At 45.9% G+C, this 25052-nt stretch overlaps 1 protein-coding gene and 1 long non-coding RNA gene across 2 annotated transcripts in view; one reads left to right on the top strand and one right to left on the bottom strand.

The window, feature by feature from the left end:
* LOC140188083 (interleukin-31 receptor subunit alpha-like) overlaps positions 1–25052 on the top strand; it is a 37486-nt gene that overhangs the window by 5076 nt on the left and 7358 nt on the right. The window contains exons 3-12 of the mRNA XM_072244033.1: positions 6205–6322; positions 6582–6754; positions 9050–9192; positions 10788–10821; positions 11369–11476; positions 11817–11902; positions 13345–13546; positions 15002–15187; positions 16474–16617; positions 24694–24843. Coding sequence (XP_072100134.1) covers positions 6205–6322; positions 6582–6754; positions 9050–9192; positions 10788–10821; positions 11369–11476; positions 11817–11902; positions 13345–13546; positions 15002–15187; positions 16474–16617; positions 24694–24843 — 1344 coding nt within the window. The remainder of the gene's footprint in view (positions 1–6204; positions 6323–6581; positions 6755–9049; positions 9193–10787; positions 10822–11368; positions 11477–11816; positions 11903–13344; positions 13547–15001; positions 15188–16473; positions 16618–24693; positions 24844–25052) is intronic.
* LOC140188084 (uncharacterized) lies at positions 17190–23924 on the bottom strand. Its single transcript, XR_011883218.1, has 3 exons — positions 23638–23924; positions 21106–21292; positions 17190–19566 (listed from the first exon to the last, which is right to left on the bottom strand). It is a non-coding gene; the product is annotated as an uncharacterized lncRNA (long non-coding RNA).

The raw sequence follows: 25052 nt of genomic DNA on the forward strand, positions 1-25052 counted from the left end.
TGTGCGGACATGAGTTATGTGATGTGAGTATTTTGATCTGAGTTGTGTAAGTGTGCACTGTATACCGTATGAGTGGTGTGTCAGTGCACGTATTGGTGAGTTGTGTGACAGTATAAGTGATATGTTAGTCTGGATTATTTGTGACCTTGAGTTACATGTCAATGAGTGTGAGGTGATAGAGTGATGGAGGGTGTGTGTGTGTGTTGTATGTTGATATGAGTCCTGTGTCTGTGAGAATCATGTATTGACATGGATCAGATGTCAGTGTGGTCATGTTTTAGTATGCGTCTGCCTATGTGTTTTGCATGTTTCTCTGAGCCACACATTGGTGCAAAGTCACCTGCCAGTGTTGGTGCAAACGTCTGCTGGTGGTGGCCTGTTTAATGGTTCTGCCACCGACTTTGGGCATGAAAGCTGTGAATGAGGCGTGGGTGTTGTGTAGCTCAGGGTGAGGCAACACGTGGGCACCTCCGCACGGATCCACTTCGCATCACTGCGTGGTAATGGAGCATTTGCTGTTGTTCAAATTTGGGGTCGGGGGATTTACAGATCATTGAGCTACAGTGCAGGAGCTGCAGAGAGGGATTACTCACTCTGAGAAACGGATGCACCTATTTGCTTTAAAGTGCTCCAGGTCGCGTTTTCCGCTGATCTGTGCAGTCTGTGGTCTCTGTGATCTGAGTAATGATAACCGTGAGTAACACTTTCAGCTGTTGAGCTCTGTCAATGCTGTTGGCTTTATTCCAACGAAGACCATGTTCCCTTACTTCTGAACATCTTACCATTCATGAAGTTTATTCTTGAAACCGGTCCTTTTATTTAAGGTGTAAACCAGGAGAGCAGATTTTCTGCACCCACACGAGGCTTCAGTTCCCCTCTCTCCTGGTGTTGTCCCTCATATTGTAGATCTACAGTGACTCTCTAATTGTCTTCTTAGAGTCATAGAGGAGTACAACTCAGAAACAGGTCCCTTGGCCCATCTAGTCCACACTGAAACCATTTAAACTGCCCACTCCCATGGACTCGCACCAGGACCGTAGTCCTCCATATTCCTACCATTCATGTACCTATCCAAACTTCTCTTAAACATCGAAACCGAGCTTGCATGCACCGCTTGTGCTGGCAGCATGTTCCACACTCTCACAGCTCTCTGAGTAAAGAAATTTCCCCTCATGTTCCCTTAAACTTTTCTCTTTTCACCCTTAATCCATGACCTCTGGTTGTAGACCCACCCAACCTCAGTGAAAGAAGCCTGCTTGCTTTTACCCTATCTATACCCATCATAATTTTGTAGACTTCTATCACATCTCCTCTCAATCTTCTACATTCCAAGGAATAAAGTCCTAACCTATTCAATCTTTCCTTATAACTCAGGTCCTCCAGTTTGGCTACATCCTTGTAAATTTTCGCTGTACTCTTTCAACCTTATTGACATCTTTCTTGTAGATAGGTGACCAAAACTGCACGCAATACTCCAAATTAGACCTCACCAATGTTTTATACAACTTCAACATAACATCCCATTTCTGGTACTCAATACTTTAAGTTATGGAGGCCAATGTGCCAAAAGCTCTCTTAATGACCCTATCTACCTGTGACGCCACCCTCAACAAACTATGGACCTGTATTCCCAGATCCCTTTGTTCTACCACACTTCTCAGTGCACTATCATTCACTGTGTAAGACCTACCCTGGTAGGTCCTGCTGAAGTGCAACTCTTCGCACTTGTCTGCATTAAATTGCATCTGCCATTTCTCAGCCAATAATTTCCAGCTGGTCCAGATCCTGCTGCAAGCCATGATAATCTTCCTCGCTGTCCACTACACCCCAATCTTGGTGTCATCTGCAAACTTGCTGATCCAGTTAACCACATTATCATCCAGGTCGTTGATATAGATGACAAATAACAGTGGATTCAGCACCTGGAAGGGGCTACTTTGCAATGTATTTCAATAAATAAATAAATAAGCAAACGACTCTATGACTCCAGATAGAGTCTGTGCTTTACTTTATGCTTTATTGTCGCCAAACAATTGATACTAGAACGTACAATCATCACAACGATATTTGATTCTGTGCTTCCCGCTCCCTGGTTTACAAATATTAAATATTAAAAATAGTAAAAATTTGTAAATATTAAAAATTTAAATTATAAATCATAAATAGAAAATAGAAAAATGGGAAGTAAGGTAGTGCAAAAAAGCCGAGAGGCAGGTCCAGATATTTGGCGGGTACGGCCCAGATCCGGGTCAGGATCCGTTCAGCAGTCTTATCACAGTTGGAAAGAAGCTGTTCCCAAATCTTTCCCCGCCACTCCAAAAACTTGCTGCACTCCTTGAAGTCTTTGCCAACAGCATTCGTTGATCACCACGGCTTCATAGCAACTCACGTCTGACCTCAGTCCAACCCCAGTCTGGTATTACCAAGACCTTCCTGTGATAAGATGTCAGGCTCACCCCAGCCACAGCCCCTCAGTCTTCATGTTTTTGAAGTATGATGTTCCAAGGAGATTTAAGAACTTTCTCATGTGCACATTGAAAATGTGGTAGGAAGCACAACAATGTACTGCTTCCCAGAGTTGAAGATGACTTCTTCTACTCCAGTTCTGTGGATCGTGAGGTGGTTGATGAGGCCACCCTGGGGTCTGCAGATTCCGTCACCCGCGCGGCAGGAAGTGCTTTTGGATAGGTGATAGGGCACCTCAGCCAATGCCAAGGTCATTTTGCTGTTCACACTCGGTTTCCACGAGCTCCTGATAAATGGGCAGATTCCCTGTGCCACCTTGAATGTTCCTTCTCCATTTTGAGCTGTCGTTGTCCAGGGATTCCCAAGCATCAGTGAGGGTCTTAATCTTTGTCTAGCAAATTTGCTCCAATCTCCCTGTCAATTGATGGGGTTAAAAGAATTTCTTGGTTAAATAGTTACTATAGTCAGGGAGGGGTAGCACCTCTGGTGGGGGAACAGGTTGCGTCCTTTTCAAGGTGGTTTGTCCACCTTTGGTCCCCACCTGGCACTCAGCTCTCACCTGTGGCTCCCTGTAGCTGTTTACATGCAACAGCGGCCACACCCCGGGCAACGGCTTCGACAAGCCGGCTAAACCAGGTGAGGGTAGCCGACGGGTCTCAAACCCTCAGTGAGATAGGGAGTTGTCTATCCCAGCATGTGAAGACAGACTCAGGCGGATTGGGTGGACGAGACCTATGGAAGGTCCAACGGTCAAGAAGGCGGTCTCTGCAAGCGTCATGGAACGTGTAGGGCAGGACAAGACACAGAAGATGTCCTGGTCATCCACTGCGCCTAGTCCCATCTCCAGCCGTCTAGACTCTGTCTTGCCACTGGATCCAGATGGGAATTGGGAAGAGAGAGTGAGGCTGACGCTGCGCAACTCTCCCTCACTTGAATCCAAATCACGCGCCAGTCTCGGCACCATCAAGCCGGCTGGTGGCACAGTGACATCAGCGCCGGACTCCAGAGCCAAGGTTCCTGAGTTCAAATCCAGTCGGGACGCTCCCGGGCACGCTTTCCATCCGTGCTGGGTTGAGTGTCGAGCTCGCAACTCGACCTCGTAAAAAGTAATAATGGTGTCCAGGTCTTCATCGATGACGATGGGCGAACCTTTTCCTTATAGTGATAACATATAGTGGATACCGTGGCTCCACATATGTCTTATGGAGTTCTCATGCGTTGATGGTCATGTCCATTGTGCCTCTGGGTGGATAATTTCTCAGTGTACGTCCAACCACTGGGAAGAAGAGGAGGATGAGGAGGAGCAGGTTATCACAACTGTATTTACCTACTTCTTAGAAATACGGCGGCCACTTTAGGGAGCTGAGGCTGTGCATTTCCCCTCTGCTAACTTTTAGTTCTTCAGTAGGAATACCAGTTCCCGTGGCAACTGCTCTGCACGCGACCGCAAGAAAGGGCAGGGAGTTGTGGACACAGCTCTACACATCACAAGAACCAGCCTCTCCTCCATGGGTTCTGTCTGTGCTTCTCACTGCCTCAGTAAAGCAGTGACCCCCCCCCCCCCCATCCACCTCAGACACTCTCTCTTTTCCCCCTCCTATCAGGAAGAAGGTACAAAACACGTTGCGCTTGGCTCAAGAACAGATTACTTCCCACTGTTATCAGACTCCTGAACGGACAAGATGGACTCTTGACCTCACAATCTACCTCGCACTTCATCGTTTGCCTGCACTGAACTTTCTCAGTAGCTTTTACACTTCATTCTTTATTGTCATTGGTTTGACTTACTCCAGCTCACCGCATTGTGCAATGAATTGATCTGTATAAGGCGAGCTTTTCGCTGTATGTTGGCACACATGGCAATAAAAAACCAGTACCAATATCAATGCGTCAGCAGTGTGACCAATACCACCTTCCCCCGGCAATCCAGTCATCCTCCCAACAGTTCAGCCCTACCTCAACACCACCAGTCTGACGGCGACAATCTCAAATCTTAATCTCTGGGTATGAAATGAACTTGGAAGCAGCAAATGATTTGGATGGAGTTTTCCCATGCATATCTGGCCAGAGGTGGTCATATCCAAATCAGTATCAGGTTTATTATCTGTCTGAGAAATTTATTGTTGCCAATTAGACTTAAATAAAGACACAAATCCTGGTATTGGGTTGAACTATGTTATTGCGTGAGCATGGTCTCTGATTTTTGACTCTGCTAAAGCAAGCACAAGCATGGTCTTCTATATCTTACAGTACATGCAGTAAGGTAGTTTTCAGGGGTCGAGTTTCTGCTTAGACCTTATTGACAAGGTTCTGGAGGCTTTCAACCTTCACCGTTTGTACTCCCCATGACCGCATGGGTCCTGTAGCCTTGAAGGCCAATAGTTCCTCCTCAATGATTATAAGAAACCAAGTCATTAGTCATGTAGCCTTAAGGGCTTAGGGGTCCTCCTGACACACAACATCCGTGTGTTATCAGCTCTTCATTTCTTACGGGACTTAATGCTAATTAGTACGAGCAGACAGACCCCATCTGCTTCTTTCCCTGCTATTGTCGTGATTTTGTTAATTCTCGGGCTTCATTTTCTTCCACGTTACCACTGACGTATGTTGTGAAATTTGTTGCTTTGCGATGCCGGTACAGTACAAGACACAATAATAAAAATATTACTATAGGTTGCATTAAGAAACACAAAAAAATAATCAGCAGTGCAAAAAGGGAGCAATATATTGAGGTAACGTTCATGGGTTCGTGGTCCGTTCAGAAATCTGATGACGGAGGGGAGGAAGCTGTTCCTAAAGCATTGAGTGTGTGTCTTCAGTCTCCTGTAGCTCCTCTCTGCTGGTATGTGTGTTTGTCCATCGTCAACGTCGATGAGGACCTCGACACCATTATGATGGTGTCGAGACTAGCGCGTGATTTGGATTTAAGTGGGGGAGAGTTGCGCAGCGTCAGCCTCACTCTCTCTTCCCAATTCCCATCTGGAACCAATGGCAAGACAGAGTCGAGACGGCTGGAGATGGGACTAGGCGCAGTGGATGACCAGGACGTCTTCTGTGTCTTGTCCTGCCCTACACGTTCCACGACGCTTGCAGAGACCGCCTTCTTGACCGTTGGAGCTTCCATTGGTCTCGTCCGCTCAATCCGCCGGAGTCTGTCTTCACATGCTGGGATAGACAACTCCCTATCTCACCGAGGGTTTGAGACCCGTCGGCTACCCTCACCTGGTTTAGCCGGCTTGTCGAAGCCGTTGCCCGGGGTGTGTCCGCTGTTGCATGTAAACGGCTACAGGGAGCCACAGGTGAGAGCTGAGTGCCAGGTGGGGACCAAGGGTGGACTAACTGCCTTGAAAAGGACATGACATGATCCCCCACCAGAGTAGCTACCCCTCCCTGACACCCCATATGAACCTCCAGCCAACATCAATCTGTTTAGCTCAGACTGGGCGACAGGGGAAGGATGTCTGGGTCCAGTGGGGCAGAGGGTGAAGGGGACAGGTAACATCTTTTTGGGGAGGTAGTGTCTGCTGGTAGTAATGAGAATAGTGCATGGCCCGGACGGTGCGGGTTCTTAATGGTGGATACCACCTTCTTGAGACATTGCATGCTTGTGCCATGATGGAGCTGTCTGGTTTTACAGCCTTCCACAACTATTGTGTGTCCGATCCCACATGCAGTGAAGGTTAAAAGCAGATGCTAGTTCTATGTCTCTGCACTAATTCTTTGTCGCTGATTTTACAGGGAGCCCATATGCACCTTCGGGTCTGATCTGTTTCAGAGAGTGGAGCGAGGAGAATAAGCCATTCAACTGCACATGGAAGAGAGGGAAGGATCTGTCAGGGTACCGGCTGTGCTACTGGTGAGTGAGTCCCACCACCCCAAAGTCTGTGCTGACTCAGCCAGTTCCCAGTCACCCCCATTTCACAGGAATTTACGTGATTGTGGTTCCTACAGGTTGGTAAGTCTGGAGTAATCTGCCCAGCCGGTTGAGAAGTGAGATTTGTGACTCAGTAAAAGCCATTAATGGTTACCGGTTGCTAACGACATGTGTTGATTCATTTCTTCCTGTGTTTTTTTTTTAACCTTGCCGTTTCTTTGTGTGTTTTTTTTTCCCACAGCTGTGACACGTGCAAGACATGCAGGTCATTTGAGGTGGGAAATAAAACCTCCTACATTGTGGAGCGTGACAATCTCTATATGAACAAGAACCTGACCTTCTGGGTCGAGACAGTAAATGGTAACACCAAGATGAAGTCAGAAAAGCTGTATGTGGTGCCAGAGCAGGCTGAAAGTGAGTTTCTCTTTTCTGGCAAATGCGCTTCTGATATTTGGAGAGACTGGTCTCTTCTTCTCTTTGACTCTGACCTCCAGATCCCTGGGCTGGATCCTAGTGATGAATTTGTTGTCCTTAATAGTTGGAGAGATCTGTATATTCCCTATATCCAAGAGATTTTTGCCTAGTTCATAAATCAGCTCTACTCTATTGCACTGAGATTCTGCACCTGTGGGCAGTGTCCAGCACTGGCATATGAACGTCTGGCCAACATTAATCTGTATAGCTCAGACTGGACGACAGGGGAAGGATGTCTGGGTCCAGTGGGGCAGAGGCTGAAGGGGACAGGTAACATCTTTTTGGGAAGATACTGTTTGTGCCTCAGAAATTCATGAGTCAATATCTAAGAGTCTCAGGTCTGGTCAGCCTTATGGCATGTAACAATTCTGCTTAGCAATTGCCACAAAGCTCTGCAGTCACTGCTAGAGTGGCAGACTGCTGCAGAAGGTAGAGGCATGGCAGACCGCAGATGCTGGAATCCGATGCAACAAGCAATCTGTTGGAGGAATTCAACGGCTCGAGCAGCGTCGGTAGGGAGAAAGGAACGGTCAATGTTTCAGGACTACTCAGAATCAGAATCAGCGGCAAGTGACATGACATTTGTTAACAGCAGCAGCAGTTCAATTCAATGCATAATATAGAAGAGAAAAAAAGTAATAATAAATAAATAAATGAATAGATAAACAAATAACAGTATATGTATATTGGATAGATTAAAAAAAGTGTAAAAAACAGAAATACTGTATATTAGTAGTGTCCAAGGGTTCAATGTCCATTTAGGAATCGGATGGCAGGGGGGAAGAAACTGTTCCTGAATCACTGAATGTGTGCCTTTAGGCTTCTGTACCTCCTTCCTGATGGCAACAGTGAGAAAAAGGCATGACCTGGGTGCTGGAGGTACTTAATAATGGACGCTGCTGTTCTGAGACATCGCTCCTTAAAGATGTCCTGGGTACTTTGTAGGCTAGTGCCCAAGATGGAGCTGACTAGATTTACAACCTTCTGCAGCTTCTTTTGGTCCTGTGCAGTAGCTCCCATACCAGACAGTGATGCAGCCTGTCAGAATGCTGTCCACGGTACAACTCTACAAGTTTTTGAGTGTATTTGTTGACATGCCAAATCTCTTCAAACTCCTAATAAGGTATAGTCGCTGTCTTGCCTTCTTTATGACTACATCAATATGTTGGGACCAGGTTAGATCCTCAGAGATCTTGACACCCAGGAACTTGAAGCAGCTCACTCTCTCCACTTTTGATCCCTCTATGAGGATTGGTATGTGTTCCTTCGTCTTACCCTTCCTGAAGTCCACAATCAGCTCTTTCATCTTACTAACTTTGAGTGCCAGTCTGTTGCTGTGAATCCACTCCACTAGTTGGCATATCTCACTCCTCTACACCCTTTCGTCACCATCTGAGATTCTACCAACAATGGTTGTATCGTCAGCAAATTTATAGTTGGTATTTGAGCTATGCCTAGCCACACAGTCATGTGTAAAAAGAGAGTAGAGCAGTAGGCTAAGCACACATCCCTGAGGTGCGCCAGTGTTGATGATCAGCGAGAAGGATATGTTATCATCAATCTGCACAGATTGTGGTCTTCCGGATAGGAAGTTGAGGATCTAATTGCAGGGGGAGGTACAGAGGTCCAGGTTCTTCAGCTTCTCAATCAGGATTGTTGGAATGATGGTATGCCATTGTCAAATACCAGTCCTGGTGCGGGGCTTAGGCCTGAAACATCAACAGTTCCTTTTTCCCCACAGGTGATACCCGATCAGCTGAATGTCTCCAGAAAATTGTTGCTGAAAAAGAAAGCAAGCTGCTGGAGGAAGTCAGCGGCTCTATGGAGGCAGAAGGATGGTCAAGGATTTAGGTCTTGAGACTCCTTGTGCTGCCTGTTGGCCCAAAAGACCAACCAACTCTTTGCCTCCACAGATGTTGCTTGACCCTGAATTCTCCAGCAGTTTGCTTTTGATCCATATTCCAGCGTCTGCAGCCTCTTTAGTCTCCATGACAAATTGTTCTTTGATCCATGGAAGTCTCAGGAATGGTCTGTGCTGCATTAGGTGGCCCAACCTGACCCACCTCCCCTGCTGCTGCAGCTTCTAACACAAGGAATCAAAGGGCCAAATTATCTCCTAAATTTCTAAATTAATGAGCGGAGGGAGCTTGGATCTGGAAAGTAAGAAGTTTCATCATAAAGAATGTGGCCTTTATCGATGGACTTTATCTGTGCTAACCCTCGCTCTTGTTTCAGTTAAGTTAAAGACTCTGTCAATCAAGGAAGTAAACCTGAGAAGGTCGGCAGGGCTACTCATACTGAGTTGGGCAAAACCAAGAGTGAAGAGGATTTTCAATGAGATTCGCTATCAAATCAAGGGCACTACGGAGTGGAAACAGGTAGGAATGGGCTCCTCTGTCCTGGACTGACCACCTTTCAGACGTACCCTAAAGCAAAGTCAGCATGGCAGCATCTCTTGGATGTAGTTGGAGATACTGACATCCAGCACTTGCAGCATCTCTTTGTGTCTCGGAGATATCCACCCCTCCCAAACCTGGAAGCTCATGATTAAAACTTACTCCCAAAGCAGGAACAGCAAGGATTAGCTGTAGGGTTAGGCGCCCAGGGCAATGACCCATGAAATGCCCTGGCATTAACATCTCTGTGACTTTATATCTTTGGGTTTACAACTATTTGCAATGTGAGCTTAGGAACATCGTCAATGGAGAGAAAAGGTCCAATGCCCCCATTTCATCACACTTGCCATTAGAGTGGTACATTTAGAAAGCCTATATTTAGACAAAAGAACATTGGGATTAAAGGGCAAGAATTCATTATTCAGTTAGATCATGACAATTCCTGTGCCTTATGTTCACATTCCTGCCAAATGCCTTTATTTCTTTAATTTCCAAAGTATCCAGATTTCAGCATTGACTACATTCAGCAACACAGCTCCACAGCTCTGGCACGGGTAATTCCAGAGGCTCACCGGCCTCTAAGTAAAGAAAGAAATTCCTTATCTCAATCTTAAATTTATCCTGAGATATGCCTTGAGGTTCTAGCCTGAGGAAACCTCCTAGAAAACCCATTCACTCTTCTAAACTCCACTGAGTAGAGGTGTACAAGATGATGAGAGGCGTAAATCCATTGGACAGCCAGAGACTCTCTCCCAAAGCAGAAAAAGGCTAATACAAGTGGGCATAATTTTAAAGCAATTGGAGGGAAGTATGAGGCGGGGGGGATGTCAGAGGTAAGTTTTTTTTTTATACAGAGAATGATCGGTGTGTGGAATGTGCTACCAGGGGTGTTGGTGTAGGATTTTGGAAAGGCATGTGGATAATAAGTTATGTAGGAGGTAAGGGTTAAATTGATCTTAGAGTAGGTTAAAAGGTTGGTAGACAATCGAGGAAGATGGCCCTGTACTGTGCTGTACTGTTTGATGCTCTTTGCTAAGGGCCAATCCTATTCACTGTTCCATCACTGGATAAATCCACAACCAAGGAAGTGATCTCACGATCTACATTGCATTGACTCCAGATATGTATGTATGTATATATCTATCCTTCTCCCCATCTCTCCATCTCTCCATCCCTCCATCCCTCCATTATCTATCCACCCATCTATCTATCCGTTTATCCATCCCTCCATCCCTCTATTACCTATCTATCCATCTCTCCATCCCTCTATTATCTATCTATCTATTGTATATACTCATTTGGGTATTATTTTCATTCATAGTTCAGAAGTTAAACTCAAATGGTTTTAATGGCTAAATCTGTTTATTGCAAACCGAGCTATAGGCAAACTTTAGCAGGTCAAGCACCAACTGATAACTGACATTTCTATGAGACCTGGTGCAGGAAATGCTGCCTGACTTCGCAGAGTTCCTCGAGCAGATTGTTTTTTCCATATTCCAACATCTGCAAGATGTTGTGTCTCCATCATTTCATCCCGTTTTCGAAGTGAGTAGGTTTAATCTGTTCTTTCCTTACAGATAAACTGCAGCTCCAGTGAACAGAAGACTTATGGTAAGGCTGGAGCGATGTCAATGGGTTGACATCATCACTGACTGTTTACAGTTCAGACAGGAGGGTTGCAAGGGAGCCAAACTGGAGAAGAAGCTTACCTCAGCCCTGAGGAAGGGTATTCGACGGAGGGTTCACTAGGAGGGGTATGTGCTGAGGGAGAAGCTTTGATAAGAAGGATAGCAGGCAGGGGCTTCTGTGGAAAAGTTCATGAGAGGGGGAGGAGTCAAGAGAACGGGACATCAATAGAAAGATTTGTGATTAGAGGGAGCGTATTTTGTGTTAGAGGTAAGGGTCAGGAGGGAGCAGCTTCAGTGAGGTGGTAAGGGACCTAGAGAGAGGTGTTCTAATGGGAAAGATATGAACAAGTGTGTGGGTTTGATGAAAGGGTAACAGGCGGAGAGAGCAGATTCATGGGAGCCATAGGACTGTAGTGTGTAAAGCTCTTGCTGGGGTTTGGGCTGAGGGATGGATTTTGTTGAGGGGGTGGCTCTTCAATGGTACTTCTCCTTGTGATCATTTTGTTTTTTTATGGTGTTCCTGTTCTCAGAGAACTGTACAATCCTGCTGGACAAGCCCTCTCCATATTATCTCCAGATTCGCAGGATTCATCAAAACATCTGGAGTGAATGGAGTGACTTTGCTTTTATACCAGCAGGTGAGAAACCTATACAATAAGGGGAGGATTTGCCAGTCAGATTTACAGGGAGGGGTGTAAGTAAAGGGTCTGATGGTGAGGGGTTAATGAGGGGTCAGTGTAAGGTCAGGAAGGGGAGCATGAAATGTCAGTGAGGGGGTATGTGATGCTTGTTCAGGGGGTTTGGTTGGGGTCAGTAGTAGATCCTCTCCATACCCCACCCCACTGAAGCTCCTGACCCACCAGAAAGTTGTGATGCAGCAAACTCATCTCAGCTTTGTGAAGAGTCTTTGGTTCTGTGAATTATTCTTGCTGCTCATCCGGCCAAGATTTTCCAAAGCTCTTTTCACGTATTTCCTAGCAATCACCGAGAGTTTGGACTTGCAGTGGACACTTGCCAAAAAGCAGCCCTGCCCGGGTAGGCGGATGATCAATTTGAAGTGGAAGGTGAGTGTGTCACCCAGAGACCTCATTTCCTCCCCCCCACCACTTCCCCTGCACCTTCCAATCTTCCCCTCCCCTTCCCTCCCTCCCCTTTCTCCCTCTCCCCTTCTCCCTCCCTCTCCCCTCCCCTCCTGCTGTCTCTCCCCAATACAAGTCATAAAAATATTTACTATAAGTTACAACAAAAATAAAATAAATAAATAGACAATGTGGAAAAAAACCAGGAATAGTGGAGAAGAGTCCATGAGTTCCTAAGCCATTCATAGATCAGGTGGTGAAGGGGAACAAGATGCTTCTAAGCAGCTGAGTGTTCGTTGAGTGTGACGTTGTTCTGATTCAGACAGTGAACAGCAGTGACTACAGATAAGGGCTGCCTTTACCATTGCTGACTCTTGACTCTCACTCCATGTCTTCTAGTCCAGCCTTTTCAGCCTAAGGTCCAGATGTGCAGCCTATAGTATCCCATGTCCCGTTCAGCCACCCGCCTCAGTATCAGGGACTTGGTGATGTGGTGCTGGACTGCTGAGCCAGGGTTGGGGATGAGTTCCTCCATGTTCCCATGCATATCATCCAATCCATTATACTTACAGCACAGAAGGAGGCCACTCTGCCCATTGAGTCTCCACTGTCTGAAATAAATTTTAAATAAATCCCACATACCGGGTCTTGTTCCTCATTCTTGCGGGTAAGCACTGTTCATGGTCTCCAGGCTTTTCCTAATGTGGTGAGGGTTGCTGCCTCTCCAACCCATCAGAGATGAATTCCAGATTATTGTCACTTATTGAGTGAATTTTTTCACAGATGAACAGATGGAACTAAGTGCCCTTAGTTCCTGACCCTTCCTCTTTACCTACCCCCTGGGCGTTCCTTCATTTCCCCCCCTCCATAATCTCCAATGTCTCCCATAATCTATACACTTTAATTGTCTTATTTCTTCGAGTCTAAACAACCACAGCTCCAGCTGTCACTTGTCCTTAGCGATATCCTTAGAAGTTCCCTCTGAGCCCTCTCAAATGCTGTCACATCCTTCCTGTGTTGTTCATTTCTGGCATCTTGTTTTACCTTCTGCCCATGAACAACGTGGCACGACAGCGTAGTGGTATTTTGTAATTTATAGTACTTTTGTGACTTTGCACTGTACTGGGACAGAATGGTAGCGTAGTGGTTAGCACCATGCTTTACAGTACAGGCGACCTGGGTTCAATTTCTACCGTTCCCTGTATGTTCTTCCTGTGACTGTGTGGGTTTCCTCCGGGTGCTCCAGTTTCCTCCCACAGTACAAAGATGTAGTGGTCAATAGGTTAATTAGTCATTGTAAATTGTCCCATTATTAGGCTGGGGTTAAACTGGGGGTTTGCTGGGCGCTGCAGCTCGAAGGGACCGAAGAGGCCCGCTCCGCACTGGATCTCCATAAATTAATAAAAACAACAAATTTGTTTCTTCAGGCCCCGAGTGATGTCAAAGTCGCAGGCTACAAACTTACTTTCGAATGGACAATCAACATGACTGGTTATTCCACCAAACAGAAAAACACGACATACCATACTATGATCTCCCTCGCTGCATGCAAAGTTTCCATTTTTGCCTTTAACAGAGGGAGCACCTCACCAACTGAAACCATCCTCATTCCAGCTGCTCAGCCCGAAGGTATGAAAGCAAAGTGGTGGAACCAGTCTCAGGCGCAGGAGATTTTGCAGATGCTGGAACACTTGAGCAACACAAACAAAATTCTACAGGAACTCAGCAAGTCAGGCAGCATCTATGGAGGGTCTTGGCCCAAAACATTAACTGTTTATTCCCCGCCACGGATGCTGCCTGACTTGCTGAGTTCCTCCAGCATTTTGTGTGTGTTAAACAAGTCTTAGGATCTGATATCACTATATTTTTTTGACATGTCACTTGGTGAGGAAGCTTCACTGTAGACTCATGTGCATCACATCCCCTAAAGTGGAACATTTCCAACTCCAAACAGCAATTGATGCCAAATGCCTAAATGTCAGGGTTAAGGGGACCATCACCCAGGCCACACTGGCCATTCCTTGTAGGTGATGTTTCTTGGCTTGGACAACTCTGCAGTCTCTGGTCAGAGTTGGTATGCCAGACTCTGACATCTCACTTAAAGTTTACAAGTGTGTGGTTGGACAATTTATTGGGAAAATGCACTTGTAGGAAGAACAGGAAAGCAGAATGTTTCTTTAAGTGTAGAAACTTAGAGCAGCACAGAGGGATCTGAGTAAGTGATCTAGTGTGTGAGACACAATAGGTTAGCATATAGGTACAGCATGTAATTAGGAATGCGAATAGAATTCTATTCTGCGAAGGCAGAGGTGTACTTGAGAAGTCTTGATACAATGTACAGAGCATTTTTAAGCCCACACCAAGAGTTCTTGATAGTGTTGGCCTCTTTTGTAAGGAGGCAATGACTTACATAAGGGGCAGTTTAGAAAAGATCACAATTTTGATTCCAGATCTATCTATTGAGATACAGCACGGAATAGACCCTTCTGGCCGTTCGAGCCACACCACCCAGCAATCCCCCAATTTAATCCTAGCCTAATCGTGGAACAATTTACAATGACCAATTAACCTACCGACTGGTAAGTCTTTGAGCTGTGGGAGGAAACACAGTCACAAGGAGAACACCCAAGCTCCTTACAGGCAGTGGCGGGAATTGAACCTGGGTCGCTGGTACTGTAAAGCGTTGTGCTAACCACTACGCTACTGTGCTGCAGTGGTGAGGGTGACTTCAACTTATTAGACAGTCATGATCATGTAAACACGCCATTTGTACTTTTTTGTACCTTTGTGTAATTTTGAACTATGCTGCTTACTTACCTAAACACAAAATACTCTGCAGATGCCGGGGTCAAAGCAACACTCACAACACGCTGGAGGAACTCAGCAGGTCGGGCAGCATCCGTGGAAACAATCAGTCAACGTTTTGGGCTGAGGCCCTTCATCAGGACCTGTCCTGACGACCCGACCTGCTGAGTTCCTCCAGCGTGTTGTGTGTGCTGCTTACATACCTTCCTGGTTTGTGCTGTTGGTCGTGTACTCAGTAGCTAATGTTAGTGTTGACAAGCGTTTCACTCTCCCTCATAGGCATCCCGGACTTAAACCTTACGGCTGTTGATAACCACACCTTGAAAGCCTCCTGGATTCCTCACAACGTCAGTTTCTACTGTGCCTTTCTAGAGCTGGTGTCAACAGAAACCATACAGCACAGAACATGCCAATTGATGAAGCACCAGCAATTCAGGAGGAAGACGGGACGTCATCAGTCCACAGGTAGTAGTCATTCAGTTGACCCAGTCATATCCAATCATTTCCACCCCCGCTTCTTCATGACCTGCGTCAGGCGTGCATCATTTGGATGGGCAGACCCCCTAGTATCTCCTTCTCTCTGTTCTAATAACATGACAAACTTCCAGCCACGTTCATTCTTGCAAATTCCCACCCAACCCTATCTTCCCTTCCTTCTTAACTCTCTTTTCCATGGTGCCTTGTTTGAATTGCTCCTATCCAACGAAAGATATTAATGACTGCCAACGCGGCTGTGAGGAAGGTAGCAAGCAATCTGCCAGAAGAAATCAGCAGATCAGGCAGCACCTGTGAGAAGAAAGGAATTGTCGACCTTTTGGGTTGGTTCTCTCTTCATCCCGCTTTGATCTGCCTGCAGCCTTTGTTGCGGTGACCACGTTCTCTTCCAGCATCACAGCGACACAGTCATCTGGTTCCTTCTTGCCTATCTGATCACAAGCAGAGAGTCACGTGCAATTGTGCCTCTTCCAGTCTCCCCCCGGTCCCCCTGCAGCTGCTCATCCCCACACATGGACCCCCTTGGCCGCGTCGTCCGAACGCACAGTGTCAGGTTGAACATGCACTCTGATGATGCTAACTCTTCTTCACAGCCCCCTCTGGCAACCTTGACACAAGCTCAGATCATTTTTCCCGACGTCCCGAAATTTCCTCCAACCAAGTGAGTTCCTGGACCAGAAACACTATCTCAACTAAATGCTGGCAGCCTGGAGACATTGTTTCGAGGGCTGTCATGAATTCTGTTTTCGCACCCTGGACTTCAGTCTTTCTGGGAACTGCCTGACCCTGAACCAGACTATTTACAACCTTGGCATTTTATTTGACCTTGAGCTACTTTAGGGAGGACACACCATTGCCATTGCCAAGGTCAACATGTGACAGTGCCTCTTTTCTGCAGATCATGTGTATTCCAGTGTTCCCTTTGGATAAACACCCATATAGTCATAGTCACACTTTATTGATCCCGAGGGAAATTGGTTTTCCTTACAGTTGCACCATAAATAATTAAATAGTAATAAAACCATACATAATTAAATAGTAATATGTAAATTATGCCAGGAAGTAAGTCCAGGACCAGCCTATTGGCTCAGGGTGTCTGACCCTCCAAGGAAGGAGTTGTAATGTTTGATGGCCACAGGCAGGAATGACTTCCTATGACGCTCTGTGTTGCACCTTGGTGGGATGCGTGTCCGTATGGATGTTTTTTGGGGGGGTGGCTGTGGGGACGGAGTCTAACGTTGCTCGTGTACTGACAGAGTTGGAGTTTGGGGGTCTGGAACCGCAGAGACATTACCGCCTCACCATTCACGCTAAGGATTCAAAGAAGAATGGTTGCTATAATTGCTACAGCAAGATCGGCTACACCATCGGCTCTGCCACTGCCTGCACGCAGGAATACCGTAAGTCGAGCTTGGTCCTATGGTCTCGTTCTCAACCTGGTATAAAAGGGTCGCAGGTTACATCACCCCCTCTTGCTACAAAACCCCTGGATCTTCACAGGGATAAAGCCAGGTGAAGGTTCTGATTCTGCACTCCCGTGAGCCTAGGATTTAAATGTTTTTGATCCAGGGAAACCAGATCCCATTTAATATCATGAGAGCAATCAGGAAAGAGAAGCAGTCAAGCTATTACTCCTGGTCTACAGGCCAGAAATACATTTCCTTCTGATAATTCCCTAAATCTGAAGATGGGGGTTTGTAAATTGGATACAATGGTTGCAACAAATATTCTTGGCCATGTGTGAGTTAGAGGATATGAGATTGGGAGAGGGGAGGTGTTTGAACCTTAACTGGCTTCTCCAGTGTCTGACCTTCAGTATATGATGATTGTTAATTGTCACCTTTAATGTAACCTTTCCCTGTACAGGAAGCCAACAATCTATTCAAATTGCTTTGTCATACTCGTATTTCAAGTTCGAGTTCAAGTTTATTGTCACTGAAATGTACAACAACTGTATACAACTAAATGCCATTCCTCAGGAACCAAGGTACAATATGCAGTACATATATCACATACAGAGCATAAAATAATGTTTACACAATATTAATAATATCAACAGATAAAAATGTATTCTGTAGAAGTACAAGTAGATATAAAGTGCATATACTATATAGAGCCAGAGTCAAAGAAAATTACAGCACAGAAACTGGCCCTTTGGCCCATCTAGTCTGTGCCAACCTATTCAAACTGCCCACTCCCATCGACCTGCACTGGTACCATAGCCCTTCATTCCCCTACCATCCACCTACCCATCCATACTTCTCTTAAGTGTTGAAATTGAGCTTGTTCTGGCAGCTCGTTCTATATTCTCACAAACCTCTGAGTGAAGAAATTTCCCCTCATGCTCCCCTTAAACTTTTCACCCTCCACCCTTAATCCGTTACCTCTAGTCATAGTTCCATAATTTTGTGTACCTGTATCACATCTTATCTCAATCTTCTACGTTCCAAGGAATAAAATCCTATCCTATTCAATCATTCCTTATAACTCAGGTCCTCCAGTCTAGCTACATCCTTGTAAATTTTCTCTGTACTCTTTCAACCTTATTGACAACTTTCCTGTAGACTGGTGGCCAAAACTGTTGATTTATGAATGCCAACGTGCCAAAAGCTTTCTTTACAACCCTATGTAACTGTGATGCCACTTTCAGGGAATTATGGACCTGTATTCCCAGATCCCTTTGTTCCACCACACTCCTCAGTGCCCGACTGTTCACTGTGTAAGACCTAACCCTGGTTGGTCCTTCTGAAGTGCAAAACCTCGTACTTGTTTGCATTCTAGAGTTAAATATACAACAGTAATTCTGCTACTGGCACTATCATAAGTAATGTGTCCAGGGTGATAGCTATTTCAAACGTTCTTCTTTTGCATTGTTTGGACTTTGCAGTATGAACAGAGTGTTCTGACTTTGTGAAGCTGCCTGTAAGTTTAGTAAATTTTATTGTGAAGATAGCTTGGTGAGCTTTGTCATTGACCCAATGTGTTCATGATGTATACTTGCCAGGAACAGGATCAAGGGAAACCACATGAACTGACAGAACCTCAAGTGTTTTTGAAACAGACACAAGAGAAATATTCTGGTTACAAGAGGCGTGGGTGAATTTCAATGGCTTACTGAACTATAATTACTGCTAGGAAACTAATCGGTCATAAAAAGTATTTTTACTTATGCTGCTTGTGAATTCTTTTAGGAATATTCTAACTTTGTATTCTGAATGCCATTTCATGCATTAATTAAAAGTGCTTGCAAGTTTGCATCCAACAGAAGTCTTCAATATCATTGGCTGATTAAGTAGTGCTCTTTGTTGGAGGGTCTGGACATCTCCGATTTGACTGAAGGTGGTGATGATGAATTACTTGAACTCTGTGACTCCTCTGGTGAAGGTGCTTTCAAAGTGCTGAACGGCAGGGCATTTCAAGAATGAAAGCCAGTGACATTAAAGGACTGACAAAATGCTTTGTCAGTGGAAAGTGGATAGTGCTCTCCACTCATTCTGTATTAATCCTAACTTCACCATCAAACCTGCAGATAAGGGGGGCGCTGTAGCAGTCTGGCGGTTTGACTCCCACCTGGCTGAGGCCAGGCAACAATTTTCGGACGCCTCCTCTTACTTATCTCTCGAACAGGACCCACTAAGGAGCTCCAGGCCATTGTCTCCCACTCCATCACTGACCTTATTAACTCTGGGAATCTCCCATCCATTGCCACCAACCTTATAGTTCCCATATCCCGCACCTCCTGTTTCTACCTCCGACCCAAGATCCACAAACCTGTCTGTCCAGATGGACCCAATATTTTTTTAGATCATGAGGACACGCAGTCCTCTTTTATTGTCATTTAGTAATGCATGCATTAAGAAATGATACAATATTCCTCCGGTGTGATATCACAGAAACACAGGATAGACCAAGACTGAAAAACTAACAAAAACCACGTAATTATAACATATAGTTACAACAGTGCAACAATACCGTAACTTGATGAAGAACAGGCCATGGGCACTGTAAAAAAGTTCAAAGTCTCTCGAAAGTCCCACATCTCACACAGACGGGAGAAGGAAGAAAACTCTCCCTGCCATGCCCGACCACAGTCCAACTCTGAGTTGTCCGAAAACTTCGAGCCTCCAACCAGGCCTCCGACACCAAGTACCAAGCACCATCTCTGCCGAGCGCTTCGACCCCAGCCTCAGTCACCAGCAGCAGGCAAAGCCGGGGATTTTGGGGCCTTCCCTCCGAGATTCTCGATCACACATTAGCAGCGGCAGCGAACTGGGCATTTCAGAAATTTTCCAGATGTTCCTCCATGCTTCCCACGTCTGTCTCCATCAAATCAGAATTGTGCACGGCCCCTATTTAACAAATACGATATCATTTCACCGGAGAGGCTGCACGTGCTGCGTCACGCCGCCATCTTCTCCTCCCGCCTTATTTCTGCTCGTTCCTGCCCCACTGAACTTACATCTTCATACCTCAACTCAGCTTTATCCCCGCCGGTTCAGTCCCTTCCTACCTACATCCATGACACTTCACACACTCTTGATCTTTTCAATGATTTCAAGTTCCCTGGCCCCGATCAGCTTATTTTCACTATTTGCAGTCCCTATACACTTTCCTCCCCTATCAGGAAGGCTTCAAAGCTTTCCGTTTCTTTCTGGACACCAGACCCAACCAATACCCTTCCACCATCACCCTCCTCTATCTGGTGGAACTGGTCCTCACTCTCAATAATTTCTTCTTCAGCTCTTCCCACTTCCTTCAAACAGAAGGTGTAGCCAGGGACACTCACATTCACATGGGTCCCAGCTGAATCTACCTTTTTGTCCGCTACGTGGAATGGTCTATGTTCCAAGCCTACACTGGTATCACCCAACTTTTCCTATGCTACGTCAATGCCTGCTTCCTGTACCTATGCGGACCTCATCGACTCTCCGACACCTCCCTCCCCTTTCTCGATCTCTCAGTCTCAATCTCTGGACACAGCTTATCTACTGACATCTTTTCTAAACCTACTGATTCACATAGCTACCTGGACTACACATCTTCCCACCTTGTTACCTGTAAACATGCCATCCCCTTCTCTCAATTCTTCTGCCTCTGCCACATCCCCACCGATCTCCCTCCTGGCACTCGTCCTCACAAGCGGAACGAGTGCTACACCTGCCCTACATCTCTTCCCTCACTACCATTCAGGGTCCCAAACAGTCCTTCCAGGTGAGGCGACACTCCACCTGTGAGTCTGTTGGAGTCATCTACTGTATCCAGTGCTCCTGCTGTGGCCTCCTGTATATGGATGAGACCCGATGTAGATTGGGAGACTGCTTCACTGAGCACCTAGGCTCTGTCTGCCAGAAAAAGCAGGATCTGCCAGTGGCCACCCACTTCAATCCTACTTCCCATTCCCATTCCGACACGTCAGTCCATGGTCCTCTACTGCTGCAATGAGGCCACGCTCAGGGTGGAGGAGCAGCACCTCATATTCTGTCTGGGTAGGCTCCAACCTGATGGCATGAACGTCGACTTCTCGGTAATGCCCCCTCCCCACCCCCTCACCTTCACCATTCCCCATTCCCATTTCCCTTTTTCACCTTATCTCTTTACCTGCCCATCACCTCCCTCTGATGCTCCTCCCCTTTCCTTTTCTTCCATGGCCTTCTGCTCTCTCCCATCAGATTCCCTCTCCTCCAGCCCTTTATCTCGTTCACCAATTGACTTCCCAGCTCTTTACTTCACCCCTCACCCTCTCCCCATTTCACCCATCACCTACCACCTTGCACTTCTTCCTACACTCCCCCCACCTTCTTACTCCCCTCCCCCACCTTCTTACTCCCCTCCTCCCACCTTCTTCCTCCCCTCCCCCACCTTCTTCCTCCCCTCCCCCACCTTCTTACTCGTCTTTTTTCCTCCAGTCCCAATGAAGGGTCTTGTCCCAAAACGCCAACTGTTCACTCTTTTCCATTGATGCTGCCTGGCCTGCTGAGTTCCTCCAGCATTCTGTGTGTGTTGCTGACAAAATATTTCAAAGTCAGGGTGGACTGTGACTTGGAGGAAAAGTGTGTGTGGTGATATTCCATGTACCTGTGTGGAAATTCAGTAAGGCAAGAGAGAAGATGATAAGTGAACAGGGACAATGTGCAGACAAAGACCAGTCACCTAGGCTGAACGTGGCCCTTGAAAGCACAACTCCCCTATGTACAGACTTTCTGTTCAAGCCTGGGTCACAAGGTCACTATGCATATCAAGACTATATAAGGATGCTAACAAATGCTTGTTGACACTAATTATTGGATTTTTTTTGTGTGAGCCATACTCTGCCAGAGCCTCGGTGACCACTTTTTCAAGTGGTTGTCTTGGAGGAAAGATTCTGTGAGTGGTCCCCCACGTCCTTCTCACAGCGCAGTCTTTTTTTTACGAGGCCGAGTTGGGAGCTCGACACTCAACCTGGCACGGATGGAAAGCGTGCCCAGGTGCGGCCCGACTGGCTTCAAACTCGGGAACCTTCGCTCCGGAGTCTGGCGCTGATGTCACTGCATTGGATAGTTATCTTAATAATTCTAGAATATTATTGGCCTATAATGTGAACATGAGAACATAAGAAATAGGAGCAGGAGTCGGCCATCTGGCCTGTCGAGCCTGCTCCGCCATTTAATGACTGATCTGACCATGGACTCATCTCCACTTATCTGCCTTCTCCCCATAACCTTTAATTCCCCTTCTATGCAAAAGTCTATCCAATTTTGTCTTAAATGTATTTACTGAGGTAGCCTCCACTGCTTCATTGGACAGAGAATTCCACAGATTCACCACCCTCTGGGAAAAGCAGTTCCTCCTCATCTCCGTCCAAAATCTACTCCCCCGTATCTTGAGGCTCTGCCCCTTTATGTAGACATTATTGGTTATTAACGCCTGTAATATGCATTACAATTGGTAATGAAATATGCAAACGATAGGATTCAAAAGTTCACAAAGTTTCTGTCGGATCATAAAAATGGATAATTTTGAATGGAAACTTCAGAGCAGTTCAGTGACATGGGCTGAGCTGTGTCTTTGTGCTCAAGTAAATAGGGTGTGATTGATGAACGAGGGCGATGACACGAGCTCTCTTTTGCTGTTATGTGATAAGGTTGTGTGTTTTGGCACTGGTGATGGAGTAAGCAAGGTGAGTGACTGCAGGTGCGTTTTGTCTGTAACTCTCGGTTCAGCTAGCGGCCCGGCCAAACTTCAGAGATCTCGTTTAGGTGGATACTGCGCGGTGTGTCCCCTGTTACAAATCAGTACCCCGAAATAACAAATAGTACACAATGTGCGATTAAACGATTGAGCTTTATAATTCTTAATTTGAATGTATGGTTAGTAAAGAAACAAAAAAAAGAAAAGGGCCCAGTTTCATGAAATAGACTAATGTGCAACGTTGGAGCTCATGGATACGGCCGTTTGTCCACCATCGACCTCCTCCAATCGTCGCGGAGCTTCGGACCCTCACTCCTAGTCCACTCCATCTGGCGGTCTACCAACTCTCTCCATTCACGTCTTCTCTCCTCATCCCTCCCTGGCAAAAGACTGTGAAAACCTTGCTCCCAGACCCACAAGGAAGACAAACATCCCTCTCATTGGATAACCCCACATTCCAAAGCCCTGTTATCTCTAGTCATAACCCAAACATTGCTGCTACAGAGAAACCATTACATGAGCAGTGAAACCTTACAGCGTGTTACATGTAGACGGTGCACACCGCAGCCATGCCGTACAGGGAATGGGAGAAGTGGTGGGTAGGGTACCAATCAATGGGCTGCTTTCTCCTGGGGGACTACGGGGGTATAAATACCACCGGACTACACATACCCAGGCATCGTTCCTGAAGAAGATAGCACAAGTCTGTCATCGAGACATTGGTTATAGTCGATACCCGTAGCTGGCTGGAAGCCCAAGAAAAGTTTATTGTCATCTGAACAAGTTTATCTTTGCATAGGCACAATGACAAACTTGGTTGCAGCAGCACCACAGGCACATGGGTAAGCAGCATTCACAAGAAAAAACAAAAATTAAACTTGAATTATACTAATTTCTACAAGAAAGAGAAAATTTGAAAAATCAAAGTCTATTTTAGTACAAAGTAATCAAAGTGGTCATGCCGTTGCTAATCTGTAGTGACTAGGGTTTTGCGATTTGATTCAAGAACCGAATGGTTGAAGGCAAGTAGCTGTTCTTAAACCTGATGGTGCTTCTATACCTCCTGAGCAATGGTAGCTGTGAGAAGATGGCGTGATCTGGATAGTGGGTATTTTTGATGATGGATGCTGCCTTATTGAGGCATAGATATTACTGAGGGTCGGGAGGGATGTGCCGTGATGCACTGGGCACAATGTACTACTCTGTACTACCTCTTACCTACCTGTGCATTTGAATTGGTGTACCAGACTTACCATGTGGGAAGGCGTCAGGAAGTGTGTCACTCATCACAGAATATCCAGTCCCTGGACTGCTCTTGTAGCCGCTGTTTATGAGATTAGTCCAGTGAGTTTCTGGTCAATGGTGACTCTCAGGATGTTGACGTCGGGAGACCCAGGGTGGTACTTTTGGATCCTTTTGCGATCTGAAGGTTATTTGGAAGTCAAGGACAAAACATAAACCTTGTTGCTTCCAATCATTCTTTTACAGAGTTACAAGAGTGGAAAGTGTACAAGAAAAAGTAACCGACAGATCAAAGGAAAGAGCAGACTAAAAATTAATCAGATCGTCTCATACTCTGACTAGAGAAAACAAAAATTTCATTGATAAACCTATAAAATAGCCAGACTCAATTGGAGTGACACCTGCTACAGACTAAGAAGTTTCTAGAAAAATACTGAAGTAACTGTATTGTAGTTACTGGAAAACCCAGTGAAAAATTATATAATTATATAAATGCAAGAAAGCACGGGAAAATTAAACTAGAAGAAAAATAACAATTATAAACCCCAATCCAACATTACAACTGCAATTTGTCACTTATTAACACATCTTGAATCTTGTCTTTGGCCTGCTGCTTTTGATGTGGCGTTGTGAATGGAGTTAAACATTGTGCAAGTGTTATTGAGCATCTCCACCCCCCACCCCATGTGGTACTGTTGCTGTCACAGCTATTGGGCACCAGTGATCACCTTTGAACTGGTGATAGACAGTGCCAGGCACTGCAAATGGGAATGGTTTCAGCACGAAGGTCACTGGACCTTTCATGGGGCATTTTCTCAAGGTTAACAAAAAACTTCGACCTGCATCTGACTTTGAACGCTGTGCCCGTATTTAATTTGCGTTGTGTTCCTGATTCCAAGTGTTGCCCTATCAGTCTGAGCAGAAGCTGCTCTTTGATCAAACTGCTGGTAAGAGTTTTTATTCCAATACCGTTTTAAGGCCTTAAAGGGTATTTCTGTCAAAGGGCTAGGAAGGGTATAATAGGCAGAATGGTCTCATACTGACTTTAAGATGCTTTTTATTTTCAGCACCAACCCATGGGCCCATGATGGTCAACGTAACCAACATCATGAAAAGCTCAGTGTTCCTCACGTGGAAGGGGCTCTCACTGGAAGAGTGCCAGGGCAGCCTGGAGAAGTACCTCATCCTCTACACAAACAGCTGGAATCACACACACAGTAAGCACTGGAACAGCCCTGGCTGCATGATAGCTCAAATGACTACAGTGTCCCCCACTGGGAGGGCCCACAGAACCAGACCTGAACACACTTGCCACAGTATGGCACATCCCACCATTGTGCGGCCCACCGGGCCAGACCCAAGAACACGGTCCTCCTCCCATTCACAGTCCTGCACCACGGGTCAGATCAAGTCAAGTCAAGTCGCT

This window comes from Mobula birostris, chromosome 26 (assembly GCF_030028105.1).
Source record: "Mobula birostris isolate sMobBir1 chromosome 26, sMobBir1.hap1, whole genome shotgun sequence".
Taxonomy (NCBI): Eukaryota; Metazoa; Chordata; class Chondrichthyes; order Myliobatiformes; family Myliobatidae; genus Mobula; species Mobula birostris.